The sequence below is a fragment of the Strix uralensis genome, chromosome 4, assembly GCF_047716275.1.
Source record: "Strix uralensis isolate ZFMK-TIS-50842 chromosome 4, bStrUra1, whole genome shotgun sequence".
Lineage (NCBI taxonomy): Eukaryota > Metazoa > Chordata > Aves > Strigiformes > Strigidae > Strix > Strix uralensis.
This window is the reverse complement of record NC_133975.1, coordinates 97,859,081-97,872,620: the sequence shown is the minus strand read 5'-3', so window position 1 is coordinate 97,872,620 and position 13,540 is coordinate 97,859,081. Positions and strand designations below refer to the sequence as shown.

The 13,540-nt window shown below is 34.0% G+C and overlaps 1 protein-coding gene across 1 annotated transcript in view; it reads left to right on the top strand.

The window, feature by feature from the left end:
• Positions 1-13,540, top strand: part of RYR3 (ryanodine receptor 3) — a 265,038-nt gene that overhangs the window by 124,176 nt on the left and 127,322 nt on the right. The window contains exons 33-38 of the mRNA XM_074868153.1: positions 3,312-3,398; positions 3,769-3,995; positions 5,041-5,842; positions 6,358-6,558; positions 7,159-7,261; positions 11,158-11,295. Of these exons, the coding sequence (XP_074724254.1) occupies positions 3,312-3,398; positions 3,769-3,995; positions 5,041-5,842; positions 6,358-6,558; positions 7,159-7,261; positions 11,158-11,295 (1,558 nt within the window). The remainder of the gene's footprint in view (positions 1-3,311; positions 3,399-3,768; positions 3,996-5,040; positions 5,843-6,357; positions 6,559-7,158; positions 7,262-11,157; positions 11,296-13,540) is intronic.

Here is a 13,540-nt window from a genome sequence, read left to right as displayed (position 1 = left end):
TTTTCTCTCTCTCTTTTGTAAGACTATATTTTTCCAACTTCTTACAGTTGTTTCAGATGTTGAGGAAAGACTATTGGCAGATATTTTCAGAAAAATATTTTTATACCTCTCAATTCTTGTTCAGAATCCTTATTTAGAATGTTAATTATTCTTTAAAATTCTTTTATCAACTAAATCTATTATACAGTACAGGGGAAATAATTATTTAAATTAGCATAAGGTCAAAATTAGACTTTAGATATAGTAATTTTTGATATGGATTGAGAAAAAAAAATATTACCAGGGTTTGTGTCTTCTGCAGATAGCTATGATTTGGAGATCTTGTGATTTGATAAGTTTCAAAACCCAAAATTCAAATATGCATTAATATGCAGAGCCAAAATAAACAGGGTGGGCCCTAAATGCTCTTAATATTCTGAAAATGTGGAGTCATTATATGAATGGATCAATAGTTGACAGAAGTTTTCAGCACCAGATTGCTGAGATTTGCTCTTAGTAAGATCAATTGTCCATAGTGAAGCATCCACCATGGAAGAGATTATCCAGTGTTAGGAACAATGCATTTCTTTCTTCTATGTCAACAAAAAAACCCACAAATCTGTAGTACAGATAGAACTTAAATGTTATTTAACTAAATTTAATGGAACTTTGCATACTGAAAATTAATGATGCAGGATTGCATGCAGCCTGTAAATGGGGGTGGGAGATGATCTAGCAGCTGTGATTCTGGTATATTTTGTGAAAGTGGTCAGAAGAGACTTCAGTGCCATGCTGGGAGGATATTAAAAGTCAACATCCTGGGAGGAGAAAACAGGAGATGAAAGTGCTTAAGCCCCATGCTTTACTTTTTTATTGTTACATACAAATCAATATGGCAGCTTCTGAACAAAACCATGGAAGTTTGGTGTGAGGTTTTTTTTTTTTCTTCAAGAAAGAGCCTTTACCTGTTTTTCTAATTTTGCAGAGAAATCCAGGAAAATATAGAAGATGCCTGTCACTGCTTTTAGTATAAAACGCTTTCAGGTTTTTCCTCTTATGACTTGCAATTAATGTAACCATGTTCTTGGTACTAAATTTACAATCATTTCAGAAAATACAATTATTTCTCTTCTGTTTCTTCTCTTTTCCATGGAAAAATACCTGGAGTTGCTTTTGGAAATGTTTTTCAACAAACCTGTTAGCACCTGGTCTGTTGAAAAATGAGAACACCCAGCACTTCTTGTAAAGATACGATGGTGTATTCCAACAGGAGTGTTACATCTGAGCATGAAATATTTCTCAATTTTTGCTTATTTTGAGTAATTTAAATCTTTTCTCTATTTTTGAAAGTAATGAAAACAGTCTTATGTAGTTTTAATTTTCATTTCTTGAATATTTTTATCATAAAATAAAATCTTTAAAAATCTAATCTCTCAACCAAATAGCAGCAAATGTCTGATATGTCAGGTCTAGAGGCTGCAGGATAGTTATTCTAACCTTGTAACCATTTGCACTTTTCAGTTGTCTTAACTGAAGTGAAGGGACAACATTTGTATGCTGATTTCATTCTAAAAGGCCCACAGGTCAACGTATTGAGGAGAAGTGACTTTTGCTGTAGTTCTTGACCTAACTATTGAATACCATGGTGATATTCAGAAAAAAAACCCACTGTCTATAATAGAAAAGTAAATGAAAGATAGCGTATACATATGTACTTGAGATTTTGTCATTAATTGTCAGGCCAATGTTAAGGTATTCATAGGAGAAAGGAGGTCTTAAATATTGGTTTACAAGATGTTTTATTTTATTCTGAGTTAGTAACTGTTTTTTGACCCTCGAACAAAGCTAGAAATTACAAATTAAATTGTTATTACTAGGAAATATCTATCTTTAGTGAGAGGCTGGAAGTTATATTTTCTCAGTCAATTACTTTCACGCTTTAATGAAATAAAAGACGCTTTTCATTAACAGTGTCTTTTAGTCCAGGATATCCTTTGTTTCTGAATTTGGGTTTGTGCTTTTTTTCCCTATCAAAAAGATTAGAATGTACATACTTGGCCCTACATTATTTTGTCTATCCCAATAGCCATAGTTCTGAAAAAACTTTATTCTTCATACAGATTTTTCAGTATATGGTATTATTTTGCATTTTGTTTAAGTTATATTGTGTTTTGGAGCTGTTTTCTATGGAGCTGTATATGGACTTTTTATTTCTTTTTTGTAACTCTCAGTTTATTGTTTTGCAGTTTTTGATAGTTCACTATCCTCAAAGTTAGGAGTTGCACTCCTTCACAGCACAAGTATTGTACTTAGTATATATAATGCATATGCATAGTACACAAAATACAGAATGATGTGATTAAAATATTTAACTCCTGAAATCTTGGATCATTTGTATAGAGTGTACCTTTTATCAGCCACCTTGAAGCACTGAAATCTTTTTAATAATATATTATTCTATAAGTATCTCTCTAATTCTTTTTTTCATGGCAGTAGGGGTGGGTGATCTTGTAGACAATTCTTTAGAATAAACTGCTATTACTACTCTGACATGTACTTTGAGTCCAGCTATAATGGGGAAATGAGGATAATGTAGCTGTCAAAATAATCCAAACCCAGCCAGACACTTTAAAACCGCAGCACTGTGATTCACTGTGATTTAAAAGACTGGAGACAAATGCTAAGCCTGGAAATAAAGAGATCTTTGAGATCTTTAAAAAAATTGCACTCTTCTACTTTTGGAGGATGGATCTTAATAGCAGATAAAGATTTGCAGTATCCTGATCAAATGATGTGCTCTCACCTTTTTCTTACCCTCCTCTGGTTCCCTCTCTCAGAAATTTCATTTTGAGCTTTTTTGGTAGTGAGCTATTTTGTCCAGCATAAAATGTGAAAGAACCTTAAAAGATGTGTGGTGGTCTCAAAAGCTGTATTCTACCTTCAGTCTGTGTTGGGGGTGCTTTTCCTAGAGCAAAAGCCAAAGTATGTAGCTGTAAATTGTCTGGATTTTTAAGGAGCTGCTTTAGAATGAGGTGTTGAATTTGGATATGTTTGAGAAGAATCAACATGTAGTGTTACCAAAGTTCTTGTTATAGGTGTTAAGCGCATATAAGGCAGCAGACACATCTGCCTGAAAGTTAAGTGGGCCTATAAAGATAACTCAGCAAATGCATTATTATATTAGAGGTAAACTACTAATCAACACTTTACTACAGTGTCTGCAGTTATTTGATAATGAAGTGTAAACTATATAGTATTTATATCATATCGTCTGGAAGGAGATTCTTGTTGCGTGCTTTATTTTTTAAAATCAAATCTCTTTTCTCTTCTAGGTTGAACCAAACACAAAGCTTTTTCCAGCAACTTTTGTACAGCCTACGAGCACTAACTTGGTTCAGTTTGAACTTGGGAGATTAAAGGTACAAAATATTTTCTAGAGAGGTGCTCTTTTAAATCTGTTTATTTCCACGAAAATTCCTGCTGAGTTGAATTTGTTTAGGAAGATTGAATCAATGGCGTGACTTCTTATTTGACCTTTACTTTTACTTCTGCAAATGTAATTATTATATGAAATTAATTGTTCAACAAATATAAACTGCATTTGTCAAACTAAAGTTATTTGGGGAGAACACCCTTAATATTAGGGGGTTTTAATGGATTTTCTTTATTGCGATAACATATATTTCTATGAGTTTGTTGCTATTAATAAATCATACTTACTTTTGGTATTATAGGTTTATTCATAATTAGATGTTACAAAAATAATTTTAATACACTTATTCGTTTCAGAATACTATGCCTTTATCAGCAGCAATTTTTAAAAGTGAAGAAAGAAATCCTGTTCCTCAGTGTCCCCCTCGCCTTGATGTGCAAACAATTACACCTGTTTTATGGAGCAGGATGCCAAACAGCTTTCTAAAAGTAGAAACTGAGCGTGTCAGTGAACGTCACGGCTGGGTTGTGCAGTGTTTGGAACCTCTGCAGATGATGGCACTTCATATCCCAGAAGAAAACAGGTAGATTTGGAAGGAACTACAGTGACTTGATGTGGACAAAATGTATTGAAACCTGATAGCTAGGTATTGGTTAAACCTGATTTGGAGAATATTTACACTAGAGTTGTTTAGAATTTCTGATCTTACCTGCTATAATATCGTATTTGTGAAAATGAAGTAAGTACAAGAGGCTGAATAATTTTAATGCTGTGTGATGACATTTGCGTACATAGTAGAAAACATGACTATTTGGTGTTACTTAAATTATTAAATAATATCTCTTAAATCTCTAGGTCTTTAAATAGATTTTCTCAGCTTGGAAAAAAAACAAATATAAAGAACATGCTAGTACTATTTTGCTGATGTTTTTCTGTGATAAAAACATGTAATTTGTTCCTGTTTCATCTACTCTGAATTTACGTGAATTAAGTTTTTATGTTCTTACTGACAAAACCCTGATTTTCTTAGATTTTCATTAGGTTTTATCTTCAGAGTGAGGATAATAAAGATGGATCCAAATATCAAATACCATAACCAGTGACAAACCAAACTATAAGCAAAAGCATAGCCAAAGATAATTTAACTGCTGTACTTTTATCAGTTATTTTGCAGCTTCTTTTAATAATTCAGTAACCAAATTTATTTATTGTTAATAAAACTGAATTCAAGAAAAGAGTAAAAAATACTGTGTTTTGTGGAAAAAATGAAACAATAATCCTCAATAAGCTATAAAGGCACTGTTTAGTGACTGTATTACGGCAGAGTTTCAGCATTCTAAATACATTTCTTTTAAAAACAAGCTCTAATTTACCATAGCTTCCAAAGAAGCTTCTCTATCTTACATTTTTCCTTTTTTTTTTTTTCTATGGAGTACTAACTATAAATAATGTCATCAAATTATTACCATTGACTGTGCTTTAATGATGCACATGTTAAGATTAGTAAGTATCACCCGTAATGGTTTAAAGTGGAGCTGACCAAAATGTACAGAGATTATAAGACTTCTATTTTACAAAATTATTTTTAATGAAATTGACTGGTGTTCTGTTTCTTTATTTCATAACAGATGTGTTGATATTTTGGAATTATGTGAGCAAGAAGATTTGATGAAGTTTCACTACCACACTTTAAAACTCTATAGTTCAGTTAGTGCTCTAGGTAATACTAGAGTTGCTTATGCACTTTGTAGCCACGTGGACATATCTCAGCTATTTTATACAATAGATAATCAATACTTACCTGGACTCCTACGTTCTGGATTCTATGACTTGCTCATTAGTATTCATTTGGAGCACGCCAAGCAAGCCAAGCTCATGATGAACAATGAATTTATCATTCCAGTTACAGATGAAACTCGAACTATTAAATTATATCCTGATGAAACAAAGAAGCATGGTTTACCTGGAGTAGGGCTTAGCACTTGTCTGAAACCAGGCTTTAATTTTTCTACTCCATGCTTTATTGTGACCAGTGAAGAACGTCAGACATCCAGCCCAGAAATACCCCTTGATACACTTAAATCCAAGGCTATAAGTATGCTAACAGAGGCAGTACAGTGTAGTGGTACTCACATACGAGACCCTGTTGGGGGACAGGTTGCATTCCAGTTTGTTCCTGTTCTTAAACTGATAGCAACATTGCTCATAATGGGGGTTTTTGATGATGATGATGTGAAGCAGGTGTTACTCGTCATTGATCCCAATGTGTTTGGAGATCACAAGGAAGAAAGAGAAGAGAGGACAGAAAAGGAAGAAGTTACACAAGTTGAAGAAAAAGCTGTAGAAGCTGGGGAGAAAGCAATAAAAGAAACAAAAGCTCCTGCAAAAGGCTTATTACAGACAAGATTGCCAGAATCTGTTAAACTTCAGGTGACCATTTAATATAAATGTATTGCATATGTTCTACTATTGATGAAACAAAGGTAATGCTTTTTGTTTGTTCTCTAGTTTGTAAGATTTGAAATCCTGAAGATCTTTATTCCACTTTGCCTTATAACCTCACATTAATAACCGAATTTGATGATGATGCAATTCTTTCTATGTATAACTACACTCAACATAGATACGCAAATACTTATTTATTTCTTAAGTATATTTTAAAAGAGGAAGGGTTGGATCAGGTGATCTTTTAAGGACCCTTCCAACCCAAACTATTCTATGATTTCTACATGTTTTGAGTGCATGGAGTGAAAGACTATGAATGCAATACAGTATTATCTATCAGATAATAAAACTGTATAATTTGTCACCTTTACAGTGTTAAAAATATGGGAAAAAAAGTCTCTTATTTTTATAGTCTGTAGCAGTGCATTCTATCTGCTGCAGTTCTTCCCCAATTAGGTTTTGTTAAAATGTTGAACTTAAGTCTGTTTTTTCTATCCTAGATGTGTCATTTACTCAATTATTTCTGTGACTGTGAGCTACAACACAGAGTGGAAGCAATTGTATCATTCGCAGACCGTTATGTATCAAAATTGCAATATAATCAGAAATACAGGTACAATGAACTCATGCAAGCTTTGAACATGTCTGCTGCTTTGACTGCCAAGAAGACTAAAGAATTTCGGTCTCCTCCTCAAGAACAGGTAATATTTAACAAATAGTTGAATATAAAGATAAAAAAAAAAATCTTTGTGATGATAAAACAGAGTTCTGACTTCTAAACTACCATTGGAACTTCTAGAGAACCAAAATCAAATTTGAAATAAAATTTATTAAGGTACCACGAAATACTGAATGTCACAATGCTTATACCTGTACTCCAGAATTCAAGCTCTAAACCAAAGTTGACTTAAGATTTCACAACAGTATAGAAAAATTGAACATTACTGCCCAACACTGAGGAGTTGAGATTCATCTAGTTCTGCAAGCTGATGATAATTTGATACCTTTAGCTGATAAAAGTTAGCATGAAGTTAGTGTTGTGCTGACATCTGTATGTTGGAAATAGTCTTTTCTACCTCAGGAAATAACTTTATTATTAAGTGTAACTGTATTTTGTTGTTAATCATAATTAAATCTTACAAAGTATCATTGGTTTACTATGTCCTTTAAGATGTATTAGAAATCCATGTTTTATTTTAATTTTATTATAAATTTGATTATAAACAGGTAAAGTATGGCTATATATTAGAAAGTGTCTTAGGCTTTCTCACTGTTTTAACTATGTTTTAATTCCATTAAAGATTAATATGTTGCTGAATTTTCAACTGGGAGAGGATTGTCCCTGTCCGGAGGAGATCCGGGATGAGTTGTACGAATTTCATGATGATCTTCTAATTCACTGTGGTGAGTGGCAAGGTTTTGTTATGTTTTTGGGGTTTTTTTTGACACTTTCCATGGGAAAAAAAAACCAAAACAGGTCCGTTAGAAAAAATCATAGTATAAGGGGTTTTCGTTATATGTATTACTGTCTACATGGTGACTTTCCTGACAGACTTTGGTGCATCTTACAAAAATATGGGAAACCTGTGTATGGCTTTAAGTTTCATTGTATTATATCTGTTTAATATTATCTGATATTATTCTGTTTATATATCAATTTTAGACTTAATTGAAAAAAAAAAAAAAGATCCAATCAAGAAGGTTGGGTTACCTTAAAAGATTTATATAGGTATGTGTATGTGTACAAGCAGATGAAGGGTACTGAAAGAATATTATTGCTGTGAAGCTGAGCAGTAGAAAATTTATTAAAAATTACTAGATGTGGGGTGCTTCTGTTGCTTTAGCTTAGTTTCCTGGTGTATACCTAACTGTGATGGTCAATCATTATAAAACACTATTTCACTGCAGATTACAGCTTGAGTTGCCCCATTCATTGAATTTGAATTTCCTTAGGGTATCCTCAAGGGTGAGCTATATCAGATACCCTGTGCAATTTATGTGGGTTAAGGAATCACATTTTATATGTGATGCCAGAAATCTTTTGTTAGTCTATTGAGATCTTAGTCTAATCAAGACAATCATTAGTCCATTTACAGTCATACTAACATTTACAGTCTGAGTCATCCACTTATTACTGCTCATTCCCAATAATTATGCAGTTAAAACTGATATACACAAGCTTTTTCATATCTACCTACTTGGTTGATACATTGGTAGTCACTCTTCCAGTGCATTTCTTGGTCCTATGGTTGATGGCACGCATCTTGTTCAGGAAGAATGGGACAGGGTCATTATAGTGAATTGACAGCATCTCAAGTTCTTCCCCTGGAAGAGTACGGTAATCTTAATAGTTTCTTCCTCCTCCTCTCCTCCTTCTGTTTGCTGGAGGTCACTTTTAAATGTTTACTAATACAGTCTGCTAGTTCTCTCTTTACTGGTTATCCCTAAAACCAGTTTTACCCAGTTCATGGAATTGCATTCTTTTAGTGACCTCTAATTAACAGTTTGTGATTTCTCTTTGTAGCCATGGTGCTTCCCATACCACTCTGTGCTTGTATTGTTAAGGCTTCTGCTACCATCTTGTGCTGCTATTTTTGAGTATCCTATGAGAATCTCCAGCAATCCTCAAGCAGTGATTTTGTGATAAGCCAATTACCATTTTTCAACTACCTCAGCATTAGCCTCAGCCAAAGATGAGTAGGTCAGTGGGTATCTAGCTTGTGTTTCATCATTTTGTTTCTGAGGATATTATATAAGACAGTATTAGAAGTCGTTAAAACCAAGATTTATATCTGTAAGGTTAGCTACATTATAGGTGGAAATTTAGTTGGTTTAATGTAATTTGGTTTTGACAATCCTGTGTTGATTGTTATTCATCCTTGCTTCTAAGTGCTTACCAAAAACTGTTTCATTCCAGCATTTTTCTTCCAAGCGTTAAAGTGAATAGTTTATATCCTCATATATACTTTTCTTTCTCCCCATCTTTATTTAGATAGATACCATCATCTCCATTGTTCAGTCACTTAGTGCTTGATCTGACCTCTGGTTTTCAAAGATAATGCCTATTTGGCATCAGAGAGTTCTCTGAGACTCCATGATGAAGATTATGGAAGACCCCTAACTTACTTGGAAATGTCTTAACTCTGCAGTATATTTATTTTCCCTTGAAATCCTGTTGCTAGTATTGAGTTAGTTTAGCTCCCAATCACTCTTCTTCTTTTCATGAGGTGAAACCCCACTGATTGTGGGTTTTTTTTAAATTTTAGGGGTGTACTTTTATTATTGTTTACTACATTATAAATGTGAGTGTTGAATCAGAGAGAGAATTGAAGATAGAGAAAGCACAGTCTCGTGATTAAAATAGTTTAACGATCCTCTGGATTCTAAACAAAACCATATTCATTACTTTGTACAGATTTATCATAGGTGGTCACTAAGGATAAATGCTTCTCATTATCTGTGTCCTGACTTAGTCCTGAAAATCAGTACTAAGCAATCACAGCTGGAGATAAAATGAATAGGAGTTGTGCTTGGAATATTTAATCAGCTTTTTAATACTAAGTATACTTTGCGGTCTAAGTGGAAAAATATGTATGCAATCAAGTAATTAAAGGCTGCTTCATAATGAATATATGCAAATAGTCTGAATTAAAGTTACTCAGGCAGTCTTAATCCTAACATGTCCTACACTGTGAGTGGTTAATTTTGCCAGCAAAATGATAGTCCTCTATCGTAATTTCTGTGTGTAATTTTTTGGTTATAAACAAACCAAACAAATTTCCAACAGATTTTATTGCATAATATCAAATTGACACTTATCTGGGTTGGAACCATCTGTTCCAGTGCACAGACCTCTGCCACTTCAATTAAGTGATTAGCCAGGAGCAATATAAGATGGTCAACTTCTGAATGTATTGCAACTCTAAGAGGATGCAGAATGAAAAATGAATGATATGGAGCAGTGAATGAGACCCTATCTCCTCCAGTCCAACACTGTCTTAACTCATCATACCAGTGCATTTCTTCTTGTCTGTCCGTTTCTGCTTCTCAAGAGTTCTCCTCCCAGTGTGTCTCTTTTGCTTCTATGGCCTAGCCTTTTTTTTCAATGCCAGATAGTTTCTTGCTTTCTTTAACACCCTTGTCTGCTTTCTCTTTCCTCTCCTTATTGGCTACAATTCCTGTTCTTACATTTTCCAGACTCTGCCTGTAGCCCTCCTTCTTTCTTAGATTTTCATTTTGCCCAGCCAGTCTCACTGTTCCCATTCCTTAAATTCCATATGTAGTTTCCAATTCAAATTTCTAGTTCTCTCATTCTCTTCCACTGCCTCTGAATTTTTTTATTCCTAGTCACTTAGTCACTCCTAGTCATAACTATAACTCCTTCCCCTTGGTAGCTGCCAGTGGCAGTTTCTCCAACCTGATACCACATTTCATTTTGTTTTTCCTTTCTTAGTTTCTTTTTTTAAATACCAGTTTTAGCCTCTGCAGTTGATTCTTTTCCCTCTGCTCCAGCTTGTATCTCTTTAGTATTCTGTCTGGAAAACTTTTCCTTTTCTCAATTTCACTTTGACCAGCAGCCGAACAGCAAAAACTTGCATTTCAGCTCAGCACAATTAGCTCTGGTCTGAAGGGGACCTGCTTAGATGTTCTGTGCTTCTGCACATAATTCATGTGATATCTGATCGTCACTAAGAGGTGTGAAAGATTTGAAAATGCTTTGAATGTTTGTGAAGCAATTTAATGAACTGAACTGTATTAAACTACCTTGTAAAATGACATCCCATCTCATCGTATACGTTTTCATGAAAAACTTGTATCACTGGTATAATCTCTGAACATCTGCATTCTTGCAGTTTTAAATTCAGTTAATATGTTTGTTTATGACTGCTAAATATCTTGACTGAAAATTTGTACTGTATTGTGAGATATGGCCATACATTTCTTTTTTTAGCTTACATTCTGCAATATGAAACAAAGGATCATATATTTAATCAAATATGATTCTGAGTCAAAATTAATTGCTGTAGTAGAATCTTCCAAAAATACCACCTCTTTGGTCAAATACTGAAAACATAATACTATAAATTTGGATATAGGAAGTATGTGTACTGAAATAAACATAATTTAAGGGGTGCTACTGTAGCTAACATGTTAAAGTTTCTGGCCTTACTACATTTTTTTATACTGTATGAAATTTGCCAGTTAAAATTCCTGCAGATATTTTGGTATTGTTTAAATAATGGAGGAGTTAATCTTCAAAGGTTAAGTTTTGTTTCTAACCAGTTTTATTATCTGCTAAGGTATTCCACTAGAAGAGGAGGAGGAAGAAGAGGAAGATTCCTCCTTGACTGGCAAACTCCGTTCATTAATGTACAAAATCAAAGGTCCACCAAAAGCAGAAAAAGCAGAACCTAAGGAGGAAGAAGAGAAATCTCCTAGTAAGTTTTCTTTCCGCATACTTCTGAGATGCAAGTGTTAAAGGTGTATGCAGTCAACAAGAGTTATACATCCATACCATATCCTTTCTAACCATATCCTTTCTGAATTTAAAGAAATACTCAATCTCTTTGACTAACTAAACAGAAGGAACATCTTTTTCACAAGTACAAATTCTGCATTCATAAATGCTTTAGTTAACAGAATTTTCCAGAATTTAGTATTGTTATTTTTTTATTCTGCTCCTTGCTTCTATAGATCTTTAACATGTGTCTCTAAAATCAGAGGACAGAGAAAAATACTGTCTAGATATCATTAGTTTTCTGGAAAACTTTTCTCTATAGTTCATAAATCTCATTGCCATTTAAAGTGAGTTTTCATGTTGCTTAAATATACATGAGAAGAACAGACATCATTTAGCAGAAACTTTTTAAATGTTCCTTTCTGCAGCAGAATGTTATAGAGGCAGGAGAACTGGGATATCCCTGTGTGTTTGCTGAGTAATATTAAGCTATGAACATTTCTTAAAAATATAAATATTTAACTCAAAACACTTGAAAAGTCTGTGTATATGTTTTGAAACTGATGAGATGAGACACAATTTAATCCATGGACCTAGGAACAATATATATGGGGGAAGGTATATCACATCACTGAAAACAGTCTTTACACCTAGTATGGCTGAATAAGCACAACAGACAACTGAGAGTAACTGTTGAAACAATACAATAATTTATTTAAAGTTAATGAGTTTAATGGTATTTAAGAGTAAGCCAATAGATAGCCTTTATGCCTGTTTTCAGATCTGTAATGCCCTGTGGCAGTGATTCATAGAGCCACAGAATGGCTGGGGTTGGAAAGGAGGTTGTGTGGTCCAACCCCCTTGCTCAAGCAGGGCCACCTAGAGCTGTTTGCCCAGGACCATGTCCAGACAGCTTTTGAATATCTCCAAGGATGGAGACTCCACAACCTCCTTGATCAATGTATGCCAGTGTTCAGTCCCCCTCACAGTGGAAGTGTTTCCTTTTGTTCAGATGGATCCACCTGTGTTTCAGTGTGTGCCCACTGCCTCTTTTCCTGTCACTGGGCTCTGAAAAGAACCTGCATCTGTTTTCTTTACATCCTCCTTTCGGGTATTTGTATACATTGATGAGTTTGCCCCTGCAACTTCTCTTCTCTAGGCCAAACAGTCTAAGCTCTGTCTGGGTTGATGCTGAGCAGATAGTTGATGAGCTTTCTTCCTAAAATGGCCTGACACTACATGTTTCAAGGCACTGTTGGAGGTTGGTTGGACTTGATTCATATGATGTATGTATCAGCTGATAACATATATATCCATATTGTATTAAGAGAAAGCTGTGCAAAGCCTGACAGATGTTAAATCGATGAAAGTTTTTACTCTTGAAGTACTTGTAAGAAACATAAATGTAGTTGAATCAAGGTTATTCTACACATAGAGGAATGATGGATAAACTCAGCACTGTAATTCATATTTTTTGTGATACAGAAAGATGGAAAATTTGGTTTTTCTGTAGAAGAGTAAATTAAAATGACATTTGTTGTTATTTATACACAAATGCCATATGTTTGCCATATTTCATATCTGTCTTCTTATTACTTTGCCTAATGGCCTAAAACAAGCCGAAAAGGAGACTAAGAATTTATTTCAGCAAGTTTTCTTCATATTCCTACAACCAGGTTCAGAAGTATTATCCAGCAAATATTTGAACACTTACAGGGTATATAATATGTTTAGTTATATACCTTTATAGAGAGGAAATGACTTTTTTTTTTTTTTTTACTGCATTCAAACAGTTTTAACTGGTAAATGCTGCCAGAGATTGTAATAACTGCTATACTGTATGTGAACCAGTTTTTGTTCTCTGAAATGCTGGATTTTCAGAAAAACCAAGCATGTTCATAATCATAGTGGGATGTCATACATAGCAGCTGGTCATTTCTTCATAATGCTTTGAAGAATATTATTTAGTTGGTTAACCAATTTAAGAAATTATGTACATCCATTAAGTAATAGATAACTGCATGCAGTCATTTTAGCAGTGGAAAGCTGAAAATAGACTATTGCATGTATTAGTGCTGTCTCAAAGATAAACTACTGTTAATTAAAGGAAGCACTGAAATAAAAATGTTGCAGACACTTTCCTGTAATGTTTGTTACAGAGGATAGTTCAAACTCTATGCTACTTGAAAGCAAACCAGAGTTTGTAAATGGAAGACAGGAAAGTC